Below are 23,750 nucleotides of genomic sequence, written 5' to 3'. Positions count from 1 at the left end.
AGTGTGGTGTCTCTAATTACAGGAATCATTTTGAGCCTAGGCATCCCCCACTCTGGTAGTTCCATCTCGTGCACTGCCACCTTCTCTGCTGCATCTCTCTGTCACCTTCTTGCTACCAGTTGTGGGCCAGGAGTAAGATTTATTTATTTAGATACATCTCCTTATTACCTATTCCTTTCTTATGTCGGTAGATGGTTCTGTTCTTGCAAACCCCCAAATAGATATCAATGAAATCAAAGTCACTCTTTGGGGGTGAAGGGTTGGCAGAGAATACCGTGACATTTTGAAACCTTTTGTCCAGAGAGTCTCTGGGTCCCCAGGTGTCCTGCCCATTTACACATAATATGCATATACATATTCCTCACCCCACAGCCTTCTTTCCTCTTCCATTTAAGTTGGCTATGCTTATACTCACCCTCATTTCATGTCACTCTGATGGTAGTTAGCAAAGGAGGATAAGGAGGCAAATGGTGTTTTACAAAGTGTAGTAAACTGGTTGGGGAATGATGTGCTAGATTAATGCTGCTTCTGAAAATGGAAAAAAAACAACCCTACCACCACCACCACCGCCACCGCCACTCCACCCCCACTCCACCCCCACCTCATTAGATGACTAGAAGACGGACAGGACAAATATCAGAAAGGCCTTTGTAACAAGAAAGAAAAATAGTACAGAACTCTTCACTAAGCAGGGGATTTGGTTAAAGAACATAGAAGATTTGAAATGGCTCTCAAGTAAATATCTGTTGCAGGGGACACCAGATTTGGTGTAACCACGGCTTCTGTTGCTTTGTTTTAGAACGCCAGCCAGGCCCCTCTGTGGCCAATTCCAACACCCTCCCTTCAAGTTCAGCTGGGATCAGCAAGGAGCTGATCGATCTGCAGCCTCTCATCCAGTTCCCAGAGGAAGTCGCCAGCATCCTGATGGAGCAGGAGCAGAGTATTTACCGCAGGGTCTTGCCGGTCGACTACCTTTGCTTCTTAACACGGGACTTGGGCACTCCCGAATGCCAGAGGTCCCTGCCCTGCCTCAAAGCATCCATCTCAGCGTCAATTCTTACCACTCAGAATGGAGAGCACAATGCCCTTGAAGATCTGGTGATGAGGTTTAATGAGGTAAGAAGCCACTTTTTGATGTCTTGGTATTTGACTCACCCAGAAGTGATTTTCAAGCATACCTCCCCTTCTAGGTTTGTCTGTTCCTGATGTGTCTCATTTCACTCTGTCTTGCCACTTCCATGATGGCTGTTTTTCTTTCCAGGCAAAGAGACAGACATCACATTGCAATCCTTCCTCTCACTGTTCCCCAACTTGCCCTTAAGCCTAATTGATCTCAACTCCATTCCATAGCATTACCCAGTCCACCAATCCTAATCCCTTTGGGCACCCAGAATGCCAATCTCCAACCCCTTCCTCTCCCCCACCAACCTCTCATTCCCAAAGGTGCTTTTAAAACCACATGTCTCAATTTTGAGTCTTGACAGCATGATCCCTGACCACATTCGTATAACCAACCCCCGACCCCCTTCTATTATTAGGACTCCCTCAGCAGAAACACCTAGGTCAGCAGAGCAGGCAGCAACCAGGGGGCAATTCACTGAGGGACAGTGAATCACCTTGGTTCTCTCTCCGCATTCCATGAAGATCCTCAGCCCCAGAATGTCACTCCAAAGCCTCTGAGGCTACATCAGAAGCTAGTTCTGAAGAAGACAGGTGTGACTGGAGTCTGGGAATACTTAGGACAAAGTCATTGTGTGGGGGTCTAGGGACTCACTGGGAGATCAAGAGCCACTGGCTGACATCCCTATGGCCCTGGGGCAGGGAAGAGCGGCAGGAAGGAGCAGGGAGTCTCCATGAAGTGCTGGGGTCTGGCCGACTGCACTCTTGGGCTTAGAAGGCACTTTCTCTTAGTAATGTAACCCACACCCAGAGTTTTCTATTCTACATTTTATGTTTTAGACTTAATTTCTTTTGTTTTGTGTATTCAATCACAAAATTTTAATCAGTATGTTTGTTGGTTGTTAGTTGGCTGAACACAGATACAGTAGTTGCCTATTTTGGTCATTTAATAAACTCTACCTAATGCTGACAGGATATTCCTATTCTGAATTATATAGATCTCTGATTGACTGAGGATCTGTCAGCCTTTGTTACTTAAGCACTTTCTGGCCAGGTGCGGTGGCTCATGCCTGTAATCCTGGTGCTTTAGGCAGGAGGATCGCTTGAGGCCGGGAGTTCAAAACCAGACTGAGCAAAATAGCAAGACCTTGTCCATACAAATTTAAAAAATTAGCTGGGCATGGTGGTGCACGCCTGTAGTCTCAGCTACTGTGGAGGTTGAGACCAGAGGATCCCTTAGCCCAGAAGGTTAGAGGCTTCAGTGAGCTAGGATCATGTCATTGTACCCAGCCTGGGTGACAGAGCGAGACACCATCTTTAGAAAAAAACACAAAACATTTTCTAACTGTAGCTCACTTTGCAGCCTCCATAGCTGGCAAATCAAAATCCTGATGATGGTTGTAAATGTCAGCGACCATGATAAGGCCCATGAATATAGCAAGTGTAAGAGGCTGAGCTCAAGCGGTTCTGTATCCAGACATGTCCTGAACACCAGTCTATCTGGCACTATTGTGCTAACCATTTTATATGTACCACTTACTTGCTCCTTACAACAACCTTGGGAGACAGATATTGTCATAAGCCCCGTCTTATCAATGGGAAACTGAAGTATGTGGAGATGAAGTGATTTTCCCAAGATTACACAAGTGGTAGGTGGCGATTTTGGTTTAATCCCACATAGTCAGGCCCTGAAGCCTGGGCTTCAAACGACTATAGGATGCTGCTTCCCACCTGCAGCAGGATTGCATTGGCGGGTGGTGCCCTGCTAAAACTGCAGATTCCTGGTCCCACCCCAAACTGAGTAACACAGAATCTCTGACAGAATCTCTGGGAGTCCACATGAGAGCTTGCAAACCTCACTGCCCCGAAGTTGTTTTTAAAAATAAATCTCCTGATGTTCTTGATTTTCCTTACTGATAAAAATGGGATGGAAAAATGAAAGTTCCAGTAAACTGAGTGATTTTATTAGTGGATTTCACTGTATTTCATGAATTATTTTAAACTTCCAGATCTACCCACTCTCACATCCTTAGGATCCTATCTTGTCTTTATTTTTAAATTTCCACCTGAACTTAAAAGTGAATTGCCAAAACTGCTAAAATCTAATTTTAAATTAAACTTGGATTTCTTCCATTCACTTCCATAACCTTGGGAATCAAAGACAAATTAGTGATTTCACTAATTCAGAGTTAGTGATGATATGACCTACAGCTGGGTAGAGGCAGACTTTGGACTATCTCTGAAAATAGTTTAGCTAAGCAACTTCAGAACGTAAACAAGATTTCTGGGAAAACACTTAAACTACTTAAGAGAACAGTCTGTTTCAAGTATTCTCAAGCATCTATTTTCATACAAATTATGGGTATGCTGATTAAAAATCAGTCTTACATAGGCAGATCCCAAATGATCTCTACTAGACATGACTGGAATAGCTAATTTCTAGTTCTTTTGTATACCATCAAAAGAGAATTTTCCAATTCAGATTTTTCACCTATTTTGAATGGCCTTGCCTTCAAATTAGCATGGCTTTACAGACCGTAAAGAAAAGGAAGAAATGGAGTGTGCGTTTATTTAATAGATGCTCTGGACTGGACATTTTTACATTTTTTAAAATCTCATTCAATTCTTATGACAGTTGTCATCATCCCTGTCTTGCAGAAGAAGAAAGTGAAGCTTAGGCAACAAAATAAATAATGATAGTGTTGGATTATGGCCCATAGAGTAAAATAAATATTTTTGAATCCATACTGATACAAATAAATCAGTGTGGTGGGGTTGGGGAGTAGGGACAGCAATTACTTATAGAAAAATTTCAATTAATAAATGCAGAAGGAATGAGAAAAATAGAAAGTCATCATTAGAACACTACAGTAATAACTGTCGCAGGCAAGAACCACTGATGAATTCTAAAATTATTGGGCAAAAGTAAGTTTGATGAGTAATAGGATATTTGCAAATAGTGTCAAAGCATCTCTCCACAAGGTATTTATTAATACAAAGGGAAAATAGAACCCGGTAGACATTGGCTTGACCAAGCGATCAAGGCTAACATGATTAATAATGAGACGCATCAACATATGCCTCCTGATATGGTGCCCTGAGAAAGGCAGGACTTCATCTCTATGGTATTCTTGCCAAAAACACACTACATAAATCTAGTAATGAAAAAAATATGAGGCAACTCTAAATTGAAAGACATTCTACTCTTCAAAAAGCAGCAACGTCATAAAAGGTAAGAAAAAATTGAGGAACTGTTAAAGGCTAGAGGAGACCAGGAGACGTAACAACTAAATGCAGTGTGGGATCCTAGTGGATCTTGGACTAGAAAAAGACATTAATGGAAAAACTGGAGAAACTCTGAGGCTTATAGTTTAGTTAGTATGATTGTATCAATGTTAGTTCCCTGGTTTTGACAATTGTGCTATGATTATGAAAGATACTAACATTAGAGGAAGCTGAGTGAAGGGTGTACAAGAACTCTCTGTACTGTCTTTTGGAACTTTTCTGTAAATCTAAAATTACTTCAAAATAGAAAAAAAATTGTAAGCAGTGAGCTCAGAGAGATTGAGTCATTTGTCTAAGTAGCTGAGTGGATATCAGAATCCAGATCTTTCTTCAAAGTCTATCTCTTCTCACCCAGCTGCTTCTCTCTTGTTAAATTATCAGGTTCAAGTCTATAGTAAAACCTGGCTTGCTAATTGAGAATTTAATTAGACTTGGGTCTCCTTTCCCTCTTCCCTCTCTATCTTTCTACTCCTTTTCTAAATCTCCTGTGTGTCTATCCTTTTTCTACTTCTCTTTCTGTTTCTGTTTTTATCCAGTTCCCCATTATCTAGGTTCCTGCCATCACTCCCTCATTCATTCATTCATCATTCACTCAAGACATTTATTTATTTGAATTTTTTAGTTTTAATTTTTGTGGGTACATAGTAGGTGTATATATTTATGGGATATAGAGGATATTTTGGTACAGGCATACAATGTGTAATTACAACAGAGTAATTAGGGTATCCATCATCTCAAGCACTTATCCATGTATTAAAAAAACCCAATTACACTCCTTTTGTTATTTTTAAATGTACAGTTAAATTATTATCGACTATAGTCACTCTTTTGTACTATCAAATACTAGATCTTACATTTTTTTCTAACTATTGTATGTACCCATTAACTATACCCACTTCCTCCCTCACTCTCCTCTACTACCTTTCTCACCCTGTGGTAACCATCCTTCTACTTTCTGTCTCCATGAGTTCAATTGTTTTAATTTTGAGCTGCCACAAGTAAGTGAGAACACACAGAGGTTATCTTTTTGTGCCTAGCTTATTTCACTTAACATAATGACCTTTAATTCAATTCATGTTGTTGCAAACGACAGGATCTCATTCTTTTTTATGGCCGAATTATATATATATGTGCTACATTTTCTTATCTATTCATCTTGTTGATGGACACTTAGGTTGCTTCCAAATCTTGGCTATTGTGAACAGTGCTGAAATATACATGGGAGTCCAGATATCTCTTCGATAGATTGGTTTTCTTTCTTTGGGGTATATACCTAGAGGTGGGATTGCTAGATCACTGAAGACATGCTTATTGGCTGGGCATAGTAGCTCACACCTATAATCCCAGCACTTTGGGAGGCCAAGGCAGGCAGATGGCTTGAGCCCAGGAGTTTGAGACCAGCCTGGGGAACATAGCAAAACCCCATCTCTACAAAAATTACAAAAAATTAGCCAGGCATGGTGGTGCATGCCTGTGGTCCCAGCTATGTGGGAGGCTGAGGTGGGAGGATTGTCTGAGCCTGGGAGGTCGAGGCTGCAGTGAGCCGAGATTGTACTACTGCGCTTCAGCCTGAGCGACAGAGTGAGTCCCTGTCTCAAAAAACAGACACATTGAGCACCTACTGTTCTCTAGTCTTCTCTTTTTTTTCCATTGGCGTGTCAAACATAATTTTTAAAACTAAGAAATTAGCAGTATATGGTGAAAATTGACGTTATGAGCCCATACTTTGTTCTGCCAAAATTGGATACACAAAGTAAATGCACTTTCCTCAGCGGAAAGAAGATGTATATTCCTTGGAACATGATAGTATCTTAAAGACAAGACAGGGAATATTAGCTCCATTGCAGGTGCTAGTCACTTGGGGTGGGGGAAGTGAATGCATTTACTCATGCATCCATTCAGTTAATCCAGCGCTTCTTAGAAGCAGTGTACTGTGGCAGATATGCACTAAGGAAAGTAAATAGAAGTCTGCCAGAAGCTACCAGACATGGACACAAATATCTACCAAAAAAGGCAGAAAGTAAGTGCAGTGAGAGTGGCACCAACAGAGAAGGCTGAGGTGTCCAGGTGGGTGACAAGATCTCATTCTGCTGAGCCCTGGAGTCTGGCGCTGGGTCTTGAGAGATGGGAGGAACAGAGGGGGACGTTCATAGGAAGTGGAAGGCAGTCCAGACAAGAAGACAATCAGACAGTTTTTGTCATGAGCAAGACTCATGATTTAGGGAGGCAGCTTGTTCCCGATTGCCCCCAGAACCACGCTTATGAGCTAGAAGTTTTCTATATTCTAACAACTCTCTACACAATGACTTAACTGTAATGCGGGAAAAAGGAAGAAAATTCCTAATGCTTTTCGGGCAGTTTTGCGTAATGTTTATTCTTAGGAAAGCATGGTTAAAATGCAACTCAAAGTACGACCATGAAATTACTGAAAAGGTTCAGCTTACATTAATGAAAGCCTGGAGATAAAACATTTAAAATCAGTTTGGATTGTGGCTTGGAAGCAATGTTTCCTCCCCATTCCCCCTTCTCCTGCCCTATTAGACTCTGGTGCACACACTAGAGAAACTTCTTAAAGGCAGTCTCTCTTTATCCTTGAAAAGAAACAGAAGCACAAGGAGGGGTCAGTCCTCAGGCAGAGCTAGTCAAGATCTGTGTTGAGGGTAGGCTTCATCCTGCTTTGCTTAGTTTGGGAGACAGGTCTTCCCGAACTTTCTTAATCTGAACACCTAACTGTAGTCATATTCCTGATCTAAAGCTCGCAGAAGCTAGTGTTCTTTCTCTCTCCTTTCAGGTGGAGCAGACTAACTTCTTGACCACCCACGAAATCTCTCACTTTGACAGCCTCAAGTTGTATTGTTCTTTTTTCCCCTCCTCGTCTTCCTGCATCTAGCTTACCCTCATTCCTTTTGATCCTACTTTTTAAAAATTCCTCTTAAAATAAATTCCCAAACCTTTTATCTTTTCTAGAGGAAATGCGGAGGCATTTTTATAGACAATTTTACCGAAAAGATTACATACTTTAGTGCATGCAGGTGAGAAGAGAGGAGAGGCAAATCGAGATTGCAGGGCATCCTTCTTCCCTTCGCTTCCTCTCCCCGCTTTCCTGAGAAGCACCTTGGTGGAACGTGGAGGGAGGGGGAGGATCCTGGCATCACAGTTCTGAGTCACTAGCTCTCAAACCTCATATCTCCTTAATATGGCCTTTGCTATTGTGTTGTTCACCAATGATGATTTTGGGGGTTGGAACCCTTCATTGCATCTACAGCTGGTCCTTGGGATTGATCACCCGAGTAAATTTTTGACTCCATAACCTGTCACCACCCACACCAATTCCAGGCACTCTTTTGTGTTAACAGACAGTTGATATCTCTGGCTGGAAAGTGATTTTCAAGGGGCCATATGCAGGTTCACTTTTTTCTATGTCCTAAGAGAGCAGTTTTTGTTTGTCGGGTGGTTCTTGGCAACACCATTCAGCAGGGCTCCTTTTTCAGATCAGCTGGTCTGGGCGCAGGTCATGAGCCCTAGATTGAGACCCCCAGTTCTACTGAGACCCCAGCAGACTCTACAAGGCTTCCACCTGCCTCTGCCCTGGGTGTCTTTTCCCCTCCCCCATTCTGTGTGGTCAACCTGAGCATTTGTCAGCTAGCGTCCCTGTACCACACAAACTTGGGCAGCCCAAAGTGACAATTAGTTGCTGCTTGTTCCTTCTGTCTGGTAGGTTTCACCAGATGCCAATTCAACAGTTTAAAGGCCATCCTCTCTATAAAGAATGCCAAGGTGCAGCTTAACTTCCTGGTAAAGAGTAGTAAGAATAAATAAACCATCTGGTCAAAGAAGAGCCGTTTGAGCTTTCAGCCAGAATTCCTTATGTACTTCATAGCAATGATGATCGCTTTGGCAGATTCCAGTATCTAAAAGCCCATCTGGTGATAGCCGGGAAAGACCATTTCAGCACAGTAAACAGAAAGCATAGCATATTATAATGATGTGAGGCAGTGTCATGTCCAAATAGGTTCTTTCACCTGAAATGTTTTAGAAAAAATATTGGTTTTGAATTTGTATATTGAACCATGTTTAGAAACATCTCTATCAAAGTTTTCCCCCTCTTTTATAAAAGCAGACAGCAGAGCAAACCATCTGTTCAGGGCTGCTTTACAAACTTCCTTCCTCAAATCTGAACACTCACAGGATAAACTGCTGACAAAATCCCCCTCAGGGTAAGGGAAATTTCAGCTCACTTTGGAAAATCACATTTTTCCTTGACAAAGCACATCTCCCTCTGAGAGCAGATGTTGTATTCTTTCCCTGGAATGTTTCACTGCCCATTCCAGGAGTAACAGATACTTTACTCCAGACATTTCTCTACTAAAAACAATACAGTAGGCAAATAAATACAGAGACTCAGCTGTGCAGGGCGGCATCCTAAGCGCAAGGTTATTTGTAGGTGGCACTTCCATCCTGGAGCTGACTGACAACAAATCATGTCTCATGGTTCCTGGCAGTCAGTACCCACACAGGGCTTTCCTCACCCAGAGTAACACGTAGGGCTGAGAAATAAGAGGGGCACGGAGGCTTGACATCATTCAGGTGCCACTTTGGAGTCAGGCTGCCTGGCTTCTGATACACCATTCCCAGCTGTACAACCTCAAGCCAGATACCTAAGCCTTCATCTTTATCTTATTTTGATTTTAGTTTTATTTATTTATTTTTTTGAGACAGGGTCTCTGTTTCCCAGGCTGGAGTGCAGTGGCTGATCTTTGCTCAGTGCAGCCTCAACCTCTCAGGCTCAAGCGATCCTCCCACCTCAGCCTCCCAAATAGTTGGGACTACAGGTGCACACCACCTCGCCCGGCTAATTTTTGTATTTTTAGTAGAGATGGGATTGCACCATGTTGTCCAGGCTGGTCTTGAACTTCTGAGCTCCAGAGATCCACCTGCCTTGGCCTCCCAACGTGCTGGGATTTTAGGCAAGCGCCACCAGCCTAATCTCTCATCTTTAAATGGGGCCAATAATATGCCTACCCCAAATGCTTTATGTGAGTAAAAGAACATGTCAAATAAATGACATGTTTAAAGCACTTATTAGGGACCAAAGACACAGTAGTGGTGTGATGTTAGTTACAAAAACAAAAAGCAAAAAAACAAAACAAAAAAAACCACTAACATAATTGCCTTATTAGAATAACTAATGATAATAAATTCCATTTTTTATTATTGTGATCACCCCCACTTAACAGATGAGAAAACTGAGGCACAGAGAGACTAAGTGAATGACCTGTGGTTTCAGAGCTGACAATTGAACCCAGGTGTTCTGGCTTCCAGAGCCAGCATTCCTGGCTCATCTGCTTGGTACTTTTGAATCAAAAGCTGAGGGACCTTCTTTCCACCACGTGATTCTCTTACTCTAAATGAAACCATTTTCCTTGCAATAGGATTCAGAATTTTTTTATGATTTCGATATGTGTAAAAATGTTGACCTGTTTGTTGATTTTAACCTATCTGCTAACTTCCTGATACTGTAAATACAGCATCTCCTTTTAACTGGGAGACTGTGGCCATTGAAATGGGGAGGACAACAACATCTCAATGTCTGAAAATATTAGAGCATGGGGGATAATTTATCTTTTCCACAGCACCAGGCAGAAGGCAGATTTCAGATTTTTGGCTTTTCAAGTCCCTTCTTGGCTCTGAGGTTTCCTTAAGTGTGAAATGCCTGAGAAAGATTGCCCCCCAAATCTAAAGGAGTTTACTTATATTCCTCTCTTGACCACGTCATTTCTACTATATTTTTCCTCCTCTCTCTCTGTTCATTCCTATTTTACATGAAACCTACACGCTTAGCAGTGATGGCGCTGTGGTTTGAATGTGTTTACTCCAAAACTCAGGTGTTGCCACTGTGATGGGATTAAGAGTTGGGACCTCTAAGAGGTGATTAGGCCGTGAGGGCTCCTCCGTCATCAATGGGATTAAGGCCCTTGTAAAAGAGACTTCATGCAGCATTCAGCTTACTTGCCCTTTCACCTTCTGCCATGTGAGGACACAGTGTCCCCTTCAGAGGATGCAACTCTCACCAAACAACCAAAATTGTTAGCACCTTGTGGAGCTCCCAGGCTCCAGAACTATGAGAAAATAAATTTCCACTCTTTATACATTACACAGTCTGTGGTATTCTGTTATAGCAGCACAAAATGGACTAACACAGATAGCTTTGAAATTCAAAATCTTAAGTCCTACCTGTGCTCCCAGTTGGGGCAGCAGGAGGAGGCAGTGGGAAGGGGTTGCCTTGCACCTTGTCAGGCAGAACTGGCACACCTGCACTCATTCTTCAGCCATCTAATGTGACTTCCTTGAACAGTAGTTCTCACTGATCAGCAGAATGAAGACAATGGGAATCAGAATAGTTTTAAAATGCGCACATGTCCGTAGCCCACCCCCAAGAAATTCTGCCTCCGTGGATGCAAGGTGGGGCCTAGGCATTTATAATTTTTAAAAACTCCATGAAGGCCAGGCTTAGTGGCTCACTCCTATAATCCTAGTAGTATCTGAGGCAGGAGGGTTGCTTGAGTCCAGGAGTTCAAGACCAACCAGGAGTTCAAGACCAACATAGCAAGATCCTGTATCTATAAAAAATTTAAAAATTGACAGGGCATGGTGGTGCATACCTGTAGTTCCAGCGACTGGGGAGGCTGAGGTGGGAGGATCATTTGGGCCCAGGAGTTGAGGCTGCAGTGAGCTAGGTTGATGCCACTATACTCCAGTCTGAATGATAGAGTGAGACCCTTTCTCTAAAATTTAAAATAACAAAAAGGAAAAAACATAGCTTCATGAGATAACCCTGATGCCACCAACACAGCAACAGTTGAGAATCACTGCTCTAGAACATCAGTCACAGCAGCACTCAAAGAGAACAAAGCTGTATCCCAAAGCAAATAGGAGGAAAATGTCCTTCTTCCTTTTCTTTCTATATTTTTTTTTTCATTTTTTGCTCATAGTACTGCAATGGAGGACTTCATTTTGAAACAGGAGGAAAATGGCTTCTATCTTTGGGGTCATCCATTAGTGCAGATAATTGAGAATTGTTCAAAGTACATTTAAATAAATGTAATGGCTTGTTTTCCCTCCCTTCATTTCTTTTTTTTGAGACAGAATCTCACTGTGTCACCCAGGCTGGAGTGCAATGGTGCAATCTCGGCTCACTACAACCTCCGCCTCCCAGGTTCAAGCAATTCTCATGCTTCACCCTCCCAAGTAGCTGGGATCACAGATGTGCACCACCACACTTGGATAATTTTTGTATTTTTTTTTAGTAGAGACAGGGTTTCACCATGTTGGCCAGGGTGGTCTTAAACTTCTGGCCTCAAGCAATCCACCTGCCTTGGCCTCCCAAAATGCTGGGCTTACAAGCATGAGCCACCATGCCCAGCCCATCTTCATTTCTTTTCTTTCTTCTTTCCTTCATTCCTTCCTTTTCTTCTTTCCTTTCTTGCTTTCTTTTCTTTCTGTATTTTTTTTTCATTTTTTGCTCTTAGTACTACAAAATGGAGGACGTGATTTTGAACCCTTTAACATTTAGACTATGTCATTACTATAATAGGCTATCTTCATTCTCAGTTCTCCTTCTTAAAGCTCACATTGTGTCTCCAGGATTTAACTGGCCCAGAAAGTTAACTGTCAAAGCCATTGACTTATTAGAGAGCTGTTTAATTCTGTTTTAAAGCAGATATCAGTTAACACCTCTGTCTTGAGACTGGTAGAAACAATAATGGGTCCAGTGGAAATCAACAAATAGATGAATAAGAATTTTGACCTATGCGAGCAGTATTGTTACTATTAGAAATAATAAACATGACCCAGAGAAGCAGTGCAGCAGTGCTTCCAGGCCCTTGCCGTCTCACTTAAATGACCCTGAACACTGTGGGAAAGACCAGGTCAGCTTTAGTCAGAGACTGGGATTTTGAGCCTCTTTCCAGGACGGCATTAGCTGACCCTATTAGGATGTTTAATTCTGCTCTTTGAAAAACCACTCTTAGAGATTTTTGCTGCACATGTGAAAGCCAAGGAGAAATGTATTTATGCTTTACTGAGGATCTGCATTTGCCCAAAAATTTAAACATTCATTAATCCAACTGCTTTCTCTATGCCTCCCCTTGGCTTTTTTCATTCAACAAGACTTTCAGTACTAACTTTTGTACTAAATGCTGTTTGTGCACGGGGAATATGGCACAGAACAACACAGACAAAGCTCCTGCCCCACTGAGCTTACATTCTAGTCACGTCTAAAAGACATCTCAAATATGGCCAAAATAGAATTAACTTCTCCCTCCCCACCATTCACATACCATCCAGGACCTTCCCCCCTCAACCAATGCTGCTGCCCTCCCCGTCTCAGTGAGCAGCTTCAGTGTCAACCCAGGTGTTCAGGCCATCAACCAGAGTTTGACTGATTTACTCTTTCCTCATACCCTGACATCTAAACTGTACTAGGCTATTCTTGCATTGCTATAGAGAGATACCTGAGGCTGGGTAATGTATAAAGAAAAGAGGTTTAATTGGCTCATGCTTCTATGGGCTTTACAGGAAATGTGAAGCTGGCATCCACTTCTGGTGAGGCCTCAGAGCTTTTACTCATGGCGAGAGGTGAAATAGGAGCAGGCACGTCATGGGGCGAGAATGAGAGTGAGAGAGAGAAAAGGGGGATGTCCCAGACTCTTTTAAAACAACCAGCTCTTGAGTGAACTAAGTAAGTGAGAACTTACTCATCACCAAGGGGACGGCACTAAGCTATTCATAAGGGATCCACCCCATGATCCAGTGCCTCTCACGAGGCCCCAACATCGGGGATCACATTTCAACACGAGATTTGAACAGGGCAAACATCCAAACCATAGCATAAACTATCAGCAAGTTTCATTTGCAGTACTTGCAAAATACCCCCTGAATTGGCCCACTCCTTAGTGTTTCATCTGCTAAGCTAGGTTGAAACCAGCCACCATTGCACTTATCTCCAGAACTGCTTTCATGCTGACAAATGCTATAATCCATTCTCCACCCAACAACTGGAGTGATCGTTTATAAGCATAAAGGTAACTCCCCTGCTAAGTGTCGCTTCAATGGCTCCCCTTTGCATTTGAAATAAAATCCAAAATAACAAGACCCTGCATGGTTTTGCTCCTGCCTACTTCTCCAACCTAACTTTATTTATTTGTTTATTTAGAGATGGGGTTTTGCTCTTGCTGCCCAGGGTGGAGTGCAATGGCATGATGTCAGCTCACTGCAACCTCCACCTCCTGGGTTCAAGTGATTCTCCTGCCTCAGCCTCTGTAGTCACTGGGATTACAGGCACCTGCCACCATTCCCAGCTAATTTTTGTATTTTTAGTAGAGACAGGCTTTCAGCATGTTGGCCAGGCTGGCCTCAAACTCCTCTCCTTAGGTGATCTGCCTGCCCCAGCCTCCCAAAGTGCTGGGATTATAGGCATGAGCCAGCACTTCTGGCCCTCCAACCTAACTTTATACACCCACCCCTCTCTCTGGCTCTGTTTTAGCCACACAACCTTTCATTCTGTTCCCTGGACATGCCAAGTTAGTTTTCTGTACACAGCCTCTGCAGTTGTTGTTGCCTCTGCAAAAGACCTTCTTTCTCAGATCATATCATAGCTACTGCCTTCTCTTGGTCATGTCTTAGCTCAAAAGCCAGGGAACTTGACTTGCTTTTTTTTTTTTTTTCTGTCTCCTTAGACTAGAAACTTTTCTAACTTGTTCATTGCTATATCTCTTGTTTTTATGCCTGGTACCAACTATATAGTAGATGTGTAATAGTATTTATGAATAATGCTAATTAGCGTACATAATTATCCTATTAGGTACTGTTAGAAATACAAAGAAAAGTAAGCCATGGGTCATTTTGTTCAAGGAATTTACAATCTAGTTCAAGGCATACAAGACATAAAATATTGAATAAATATACACATAAGGGGATAAAGCAATGCCAAGCATGAACTATTGTGTAAGAGATCGTAGTTAGAGAAGTGCTGTGAGTTAGTAGAAAGAGAAAGAGTATAATTCTATCATTAAGTCTGGACATACAGCCAAGGTGGCTCACACCTGTAATACCAGCATTTTGAGAGGCTGAGGCAGATCACCTGAGGTCAGGAGTTTGAGACCAGTCTGGCTAATAGGGTGAAACCCCATCTCTACTAAAAGTACAAAAAATTAGCCAGGCATGGTGGTGCATGCCTGTAATCCCAGCTACTTGGGAAGCTGAGGCAGAAGAATCACTTGAACCCAGAAGGCAGAGGTTGCAGTGAACCGAGTTTGTGCCACTGCACTCCAGCCTGGGCCACAAGAGTGAAACTCCACCTAAAAAGAAAAAAACAAAAATGTCTGGGCATGAACATGGGGATCTGCCACTTACTGTGGGACCCTGGGCAAGTGAGTGATTTAAAAAACAGAATTCAGCTTCATATTTCTCATCTATAAAGCGGGATAATTTAATTAATTTCGCATGGTTATGGGGACACTTAAACAAGATAACATATATAAAATCACCAAGTACAGGATAGGTTCTCAATAAATGGTAACTAGTGTGATTTGTGCAGAATGAGAGATAAAGATTGTGCATGCCGTGAGATTTGAAGAGGGAGATCACACGGGCACATCTCCGTTGAGGATGACCAAAGACTTCAGAGCTTTGGAGATTGGGAAGGCTTTTGTCAGGCACAGCTCGAACTTTCGCACTGATGAAGTTTTGGAGGTAATGTGGACTCATGTCATTCACCAAATGTAAGAATCCCTTCCTTGCAGCTTCTTGCCCAGCTTTTGCTAAAAACTTTTGAAGATGGGCTTCACTCCATTTCAACAAACTCATTGTGAGGATGCAGCTTGATTTGTTTTAACAGTCTTTCTTAAAACAGACTGAATTCTTTCTCCTTACAGATTCCACTTGTCAGTCCCCAGGGGGAATAGTAAAAATTATGTCTTCCTTTGGTTTGGTTCTCTTGAAGCTGGACATTCCCCATATCTTCAGAACTTACATCATTTGGCAAAATGTAAAAATGAGGCTCCCTCATCTGTTCTGAACAGTGAGTCTCTTCCTTCTCTCAATTGGGTAATTATCCTGCTCTTAATTCTGCTAAATTAATTGCTTTTCTCTATTAGCTCTAATTATTAGCCCAGATGATGATCAGCTATAACTGCTAGACTTTTATCATATAAACAGCCATCAAGCTGATCTTTTCTCTGCATAGGTTGTTTTGTTTATTATTTTCTCACGTGGGCATAGTATTTTATATTTAAGTCTACTAAATTTTAATTTTGGGGCATTGAGGCCTATCAAAATAATTTTGAATCTTCATTCAGCTTTGTATTGAAGTAACTAACACTCCAGATTTTTTTCATATTCAGATTTGATAAATAAGTGTCATGTATATTTGTTCAAATTGTTGGTAAAAATGTCAAGTCAAATAGGAATTAATAGAAAGCCTATGGCATGTCACTAGAGACTATTCATCAGGTTGGCCTAACAAAACATTTTTTCAATTAGATGTGAGTCTCCTTAACTCTACAATCATCCAACAAATGTTTCTGCATTTTATGTCTCCTCTGTGAAACCACTTCCTAAAACCAAGATACATAGTTGATATGCAAGTCAAATTATCCTATCAAAAGGGAAAAAAATTTAATTCGACAATTAGCTACTTGAGGATGTCTAATTTATCTCGCATTCATTGATATGATGGTGATGATGAAGAGAGTGATGATGGAGCTGCTGTGAATCCCGTGCCTTGCACTGGGCACTGGGCCAAACACTTTACAACCCTAATCTCATTTAGCTTTTACACAACCCTGAAAGGTGGGAGCCATGGCTTTATTTTACAAATAACAAAACTGAGAGAGAGGCTACAGAAAAATTAAGACGTGGGGCTAAAAAAATGATAATAATTAATAAGTAATGAAAGGCTATAGAATTTGCCCAATATCGCATAGGTTGAAAGTGGCTAAGCCAAGATGAAACATATACATATATAAGTATATACACACATTACTGCATCTAGTTGCAATGTAAGTACTTGTCATAGGAAAGATCATGAATAAAGAAACATGGGCATAAAATTCTGGTTTGTTGGAAGGGAGTTTAGGGGTAACCAAGTGAGGGCAGGGCAGCATCTCCCAACATGATATGGGATGTCAGTATTCATTCTGTTAAAAACAGTGCCCCATCATCTAACACATAAGCCACATGCTAGGAAAGCAATGATAAGTTGTTTCACTGCAGGACTTCTCATGGATTTATTATGTTGATGTACATGGTGCCTGCCCCAGAATGAGTTTTTCATAAAAATACTTGGGTACTGGATACCTGATGGCTCGGTACCCACTACTGAGTGTACTTTGGGAAACTGTAGTAGAGGAGGTGGGTCTGGGTCTTAATGCCTCAGCCTCCCCAAGCAGCTTGGCCACAGATTCCTCAAGGGCCAGAGAAGGAGCAGGGAAAGGATGAGGACTCAGCAACAGGTCAAAGCAGGACAGATGCTGTGGGTGATGAGTCTGGATCCCTCCTGCCCTGGCACATGGACTTACAAGGTGAGATCTTAATCCCATGATTCAGATTCCATAAGCCTCACACGAACACAAGTTTCGTTCCTTTTCATCACACCTCATACTTTGAAAGTTAGACAGACATTAAAGTTGTATGTAAATCGTTAGGGTGGAAAACATGCTGGACTGGCCCTAGACAAAAATGCAGCCAAGAAGTTTGTCGACATTTCCAGCCCCTAAAACCCCCTCTTCTCTTCTCCATCTGCCTGCCCTGGTCCCTAGGTACCCACAGCTACCATGGAACCCACTTGCCCCCTTCCCTAGGTACTCACAGCTACCATGAGGTCCCAATTCCCTTAAACCACATCTCTCCCACCCCCCAGCACCATAATTCATGTTATAGTGGTCTTGTTATGAGTCATTTTGTAATTTGTAAAATATTCTCCTTAATGAAAAGTAAAATTTGTCTTGTATTTGTGATAGTTCTCTATTTGGGTCAATTAAGTATACAAATGCAACGAATATTCCCTATAAGTAGAGAGAATAAAAACCTGTATATTTATAGTCCTTTAATAATTCCTAGGAAGTTCTCTATTGCTATATAAAATATGTTTTCTTAATTTTTAGCTATAGAAACCAACAACCAATCTTAGGGAAAAAACTTAAAGTATACTTAAATTTAAACCATTTGTCAACTAATGTGCACATTTACACCACAACTTTACACTTAAGCAGAGCCCTTCACATACATTATGACATTAACCCTTACACAGCCACTCTGTGTGGCTCTGGGACTCCAGCCTATCCTTCTGACTCCACGTCCTGGGCTCCTACTGTCCATCACTGCTGCCTTTCACTCCTGCAGCCTGCATAGCTTGGTTTGGTTTGTTTGTTTGTTTGTTTGTTTGTTTTGTTTTGTTTTGTTTTTCAGATGGAGCTTTGCTCTTGTTGTCCAGGCTGGAGCACAATGGCACAATCTTGGCTCACTGTAACCTCCACCTCCTGGGTTCAAACAATTCCCCTGCCCCAGCCTCACAAGTAGCTGGGACTACAGGCATGTGTCACCACCCTCAGCTAATTTTTTGAATTTAGTAGAGATGGGGTTTCACCATGTTGGTCGGGCTGGCCTCAAACTCCTGACCTCAGGTGATCCACCTGCCTCGGCCTCCCAAAGTGCCGGTATTACAGGCATGAGCCGTCATCCCCAGCCCTGTATAGCATTTTGATAGACATTCCTAGAGTAGTTTTTCTTAAGAATTGTTCTACAGAACCCTGGTTTCTCAACATGCTCAGTAGGAGAAAGAAAAAAAAAATTTGTGGTCTAGTGAATTTCAAATACCCTTTTACAGCTCTTTCCACTTGTGTATTGATAGTCACCATGCATGTTAGTATACTGAAGGCTGAAGAAGTCCAGCAATAAAGACACTTTTAACTCACCAGCATTTCTCAAATGTACTTAACCTGGAACTTTATTTTCCTAATCTTTCTCCAGTTTTCCAAAACACACTGGTCTTGAAACTACTAAAGACTGTATATGGATATAGATATATAATATTAATATATTACATATTTAGTGTATATTATATAATATATAGTGCACATACATATAATATATATAATATATATATTAAATATATATAAAGGAAAAAAGATTCACCTGTGAAATATTTAAATTACCTGGCAGTTGACATATATTCCAGTATCCCTTCCCTCTCTCACCCCAGGATAAGGACCCCAGGCAAGTGAGGGCTGGACAGTTCTAAGGTGGGTCAAATAAATGAATAAAAAGGTATAGATGCCAGGAAGATGTCTCAAGTGAGAGACCCAGTTTGCTCAAGCATATTCTGGGCAGGATCCTGCATGATGGACTGAAGACCTGGGTGCAGGAAGATCCATCAGGAGAGAGTTGCAGTAAACAACAGAAGATGACAAGGGACCTGATTTAGGATGATGGTGAGAATATAAGGGGAAAATGGCTCCCAGATGCCTAGAAGAAAGAATCCCAGTAATTCAGTGACTGTTCAAATAGGGAGGACGAAGGAGAAGGAGGGGTCAAGACTGAATTCAGGCTTTCCGAGCGTGGCTTTCGGAATAAGTGGAGCACCCATGACATCATTTTGGGTTACAAAGACCAGCCAAAGAGGTCAAGAGCATGTGCTTTGATTCAGACACTCAAGGGTTCAAATCCTAACCCTGTTACTTATTATCAGTGTATTTGGCCAAATTACTTCTCTGAGCCTATTTCTGCAACTATAAAAAGGAACTAAGAGTAGTTTCTTCATAGATTGTTGTAAAGGTTTAGTAAGAATGTATCCAAGCTGAGTGCAGTGGCTCACGTCTATAATCCCAGCGGGTGGATTGCTTGAGCTCCCAAGTTAAAGACCAGCCTGGGCAACATGGTGAAACCCCATCTCTACAAAAAATACAGAAGTTACAGGCATGGTAGTGCACGCCTGTGATCCCAGCTCCTCAGGAGGCTGAGGTGGGAGGATGGCTTGTGTCCAGGAGGCAGAGGTTGCAGTGAGCCAAGATGGTGCCACTGCACTCCAGTCTGGCTGATAGAGCCCAACCTTGTCTCAAAATTAAATTAATTAATTAAATTTTTTTAAAAAGATAATGAATCTTGGCTGGGCATGGTGGCTCATGCCTGTAATTTCAGTGCTTTGGGAGGCTGAGGCAAAAGGATTGCTTCAGACTAGCAGTTCAAGATCAGCCTGGGCAAAACGGCAAGACCTTGTCTCTACAAATTTAAAAACTAACTGGGCATTGTGTCACATGCCTGTAGTACCAGCTGCTGGGGAGGCTGAGACAGGAAGATCACTTGAGCCCAGTAATAAGAGGCAGCAGTAAGCTACAATTGTTCCACTGTACTCCAGCCTGGCTGCCAGAGTGACACCATAACTCAAACAACAACAACAGCAACAAAAGATAATGAATCCTTAGTTCAGGATAGTGCCTGGCACATAGTAGGTGTTCAACAAGTGCTAATTGCTATTTCCATTGTGACTATTATCATCATCATTGTCATCATGTAGGTTTTAGGGTGAGAGTAAAGTATCATCTTTAAATGGATGCCTACTAGGCAGTGCAAGGCGGGAGCATGGGGCTCGTGTGCTAGATTGGTGATGCAGATACAATTTTGGAATAATTGTCGTAGAAGGATGAGCAAGCCATGAGAATCTGTTTTCTAAGACATAAAGTGTGAGGGAGATCACAGGCTTCAAGGATCAAGCTTTGGTAACACCCCTGTCATGGCAGATCATAAAAGGATCCAGTGAGAAGGATCATGTGGGCAACACAAGAGAATCAGGCAAGTGTGGGTGATGAGAAATTAAGGGGCCCCAGCCTCATAGGGTGACTAAAAGAAAAAAGAAAAACCAATGGAGAAAAATGTTAAAGATGATTATCACATTACCCTGAGCCAGGGAAGCTGAGAAGTACATTAACAGAGCATTCAGAATAGCACAATGGCAAACATCGTGCAATGGCATAACATTACTCTCCTCTCCCGAAAGTGGGCACACTTGGATTGACATTTGCAGGAGAATTTCACCAGAGCAGAGAGGACCCCTCCTGCCCCAAACAAAAAGACCATGTTGTACAACAGTAAAAAAACCTAGCCGGACGCGGTGGCTCACGCCTGTAATCCCAGCACTTTGGGAGGCCGAGGTGGGCAGATCTTGAAGTCAGGAGATCGAGACCATCCTGGCTAACACAGTGACACCCCGTCTCTACTAAAAAATGCAAAAATTAGCCTGGCGTGGTGGTGGGCACCTGTAGTCCTAGCTACTCGGAAGGCTGAGGCAGGAGAATGGCGTGAATCCGGGAGGTGGAAGTTGCAGTGAGCCAAGATCATGCCACTGCACTCCAGCCTGGGCGACAGAGCGAGACTCCATTTCAAAAAAAAAAAAAAGAAAAGAAAAAGAAACTTGGGCTGGATAGGCACAGGGGCTCATGTCTGTGATCCCAGCACTTTGGGAGGCCAAGGCAGGAGGATCACTTGTGTCCAGGAGTTCAAGACGAGCCTGGGCAACATAGCGAGACCCTGTCTCTAAAAATAATAAAAAATTATCCAGGTGTGGTGGTCCGTGCCTGTAGTCCCAGCTATTCAGGGAGCCTGAGGTGGGAGGATCACTTGAGTGCAGGAGGTTGAGGCTGCAGTGAGCTGAGATCGTGCCACTGCACTCCAGCCTGGGCCACAGAGTGAGACCCTATCTCAGAAAAAAAAAAAAAGATAAGGAAAAAAAGAAACTTGGGCTTCCTACATAGGAGACTTCCAAAGTGGTCAAAACAGGTACATTTCAATATTTTAAGGGTTGCCATAAAGATGAAGTTGAGTTATATGTTGTGTCTTTAGCAGGCAAAACTAGGTCTAGTCATTTCATCTCAGCCTTAGAACAGGCTGCCTGTTGAAGTAGTGAATTTCTTATAACTGGAGAAATTTCACACAGAGCCCAGCTGGCCAGCTGCAAAGCTTTGAAGAAACCCCTGGTTTTAGCTGCGAGGATGACCTACATCAAACCAAATCCTTCCTATCACCTGTTTTTGCACATCCTGTGAGCTAATAATGGTTTTTACATTTTTAACAGTTTTTAAAATTTTAATTGTAAATTGACATTATAATTATATATATATATGGAGTGCAAAGTGATGTTATAATAGATGTGAACAATGTGGAATGATTACATCAAGCTAATTGACATATCCATCTCCTCAAGTACTTTACACTGTTATGGTGAGAACTTTTTAAAGTGTATTTTATTTTTATAATTTCAACTTTTATTTTAAATTCAGTGGATGTATGTACAGGTTTGTTCCATGGGTGTGTTGTATGACACTTGAGGTTTGGGGTACAAATGATCCTGTCACCCAGGTAGTGAGCATAGTACCCAATAGGTAGTTTTTCAGCCTTTGCATGCCTCCTGCTCTTCCCCTTCTATTAGTTTCCAATGTCTACTGTTGCCATCTTTATGTCCATGTGAACCCAGTGTTTAGCTCCCACTTATAAGTGAGAACATGCAGTATTTGGTTTTCTGTTCCTGCATTGGCTCACTTAGGATAATAGCCTCCAGCTGCATCTATGTTGCTGCAGAGGACGTGATTTCATTCTTTTTTATGGCTGTGTAGTATTCCATGGTATATGTGTATATCCCATCCACTGTTGATCCACTGTTGATGCATCCTAACTTGATTGCATGTTTTGCTATTGTAAATAGTGCTGCAATTAACATGCAAGTGCATGTGTCTTTTTTCTCTTTGGGAATATACCCAGTAATGAGATTGCTGGGTCAAATAGTAGTTCTGTTTTAAGTTCCTTGAGAAGTCTCTAAACTACTTTTCACAGTGGCTAAACTAATTTACATTCTCACCAACAATGTAGTGTTCCCTTTTCTCCATAGCCTCACAAGCATCTCATTTTTTAACAATTTTAAAAAATCAGTTTACGGCTATCCCATCTGGAACGCACTCGCTCTCATCTGATCTTGGAAAAACTAAAAGGATGCTATTTTGCAATAGGTGAAAATTATATGAAGCTCAAATTTCGTGCCCATAAATACAATTTTATTATAGCACAGCTATGCTCATTTATGTGTTGGCTACAGCTGCTTTTGTGCTACAGTGTCAGAGCTAAGTAGTTGCAACAAAGATCAAATGGCTCACAAAGCCTAAAATACTTATCATCTGGCCCTTTACAGAAAAAGTTTGCCAACTCCTGATTAAGATCTTCCAATGGCCTCTTTTGAACTGGAAGATTCTGTGAGGAAGAAAAGTTTTAGCCTGAGATTTGGATAGGAGGTCATGGATCACTTGGAGACCGCCAACACAATAGCCTGCAGGGACAGCAAACTAGGGTGCAGTGGTGAGAAAATGTAGGTAATGGATTAGGCAATGCCTGTTGGAGAAGACTCACAGCAAACAAAGGTGAAAGCCTGGATGAGGGCTCCTCAGATCAGCACAGTATGGGGAGGTATTTTGGGAGATGGGATGACATGTAGAAGTTTGTGGCAGAAGGGATATATAAAAGCTTTTCTTGTGTTTGATGAACCCAGTGGTACACTCAGTATCTGCTTTATTTTACAGCATGGTTTAATATATCTCTTGTCATATCTCTCAGCAAGAGGGATTTTCTGAATGTTCTTGTTTATAGAATGTGCAGAAAATTTTTGCACAGAGAGTCATGCTTTTGTTGGCAAAAGAAAGTGAGCACTTGCTGATTTTCTGGCAATCCTAACAAAAATACTGAGGTGTATTTATACTCTGGGGGCCCAAACCAATTTCAAAATGACAGTGCTCAGCTCCATCATCATCCCAGCTTTCCTCTTCAGACTCTACTGGGTTTAACAACTTTGTCAAATCCCTTCCTCTGAAATCCACTTCTGCAAGTAAGTTGAAACTAATTCTCTCTACTGTCATATAAACACCAGGCGGGCTTCCCTGCTGGGTGCTCAATAGCTTGGTCACCAACCAATGGATGAGATAAGCAGGCTAAAGTCACAGAAAGTGTGGTATGAAATTGTCTTTTTTTAAGCATTTTTTATTACATTTTACAGTGTGATTTCTTTATTAACATCTCTTAACAGTCAAAAGATGTTTGCTTCACACTGTTTTAAAGTATAATGGTATTCAAGTGGAATTTCAAGCTAGATACAGAAACTTAGTTACTGTTCTTACTCCAAACAAGGCAAGATTAGGGAGTCAAATACAATTGACTTTTTGTTATCTATGCCAATTAGAGAACCAGATATCCTGCTAATAAAATTCCATCCAGAACCAAATGTCTTACTTTGCCTAGTTTCTGCCATCCTCTTC

The 23,750-nt window shown here is 41.8% G+C and overlaps 1 protein-coding gene across 7 annotated transcripts in view; it reads left to right on the top strand.

The window, feature by feature from the left end:
• LOC105480004 (phospholipase C epsilon 1) overlaps positions 1-23,750 on the top strand; it is a 348,142-nt gene that overhangs the window by 189,913 nt on the left and 134,479 nt on the right. For all 7 annotated transcript variants that reach the window (XM_071069465.1, XM_071069466.1, XM_071069464.1 and 4 more), the window contains one exon: positions 800-1,116. In XM_071069465.1, the coding sequence (XP_070925566.1) occupies positions 800-1,116 (317 nt within the window). The remainder of the gene's footprint in view (positions 1-799; positions 1,117-23,750) is intronic.

The sequence above is a fragment of the Macaca nemestrina genome, chromosome 9, assembly GCF_043159975.1.
Source record: "Macaca nemestrina isolate mMacNem1 chromosome 9, mMacNem.hap1, whole genome shotgun sequence".
Classification (NCBI taxonomy): Eukaryota; Metazoa; Chordata; class Mammalia; order Primates; family Cercopithecidae; genus Macaca; species Macaca nemestrina.
This window is presented reverse-complemented; position numbering and strand designations above follow the sequence as displayed.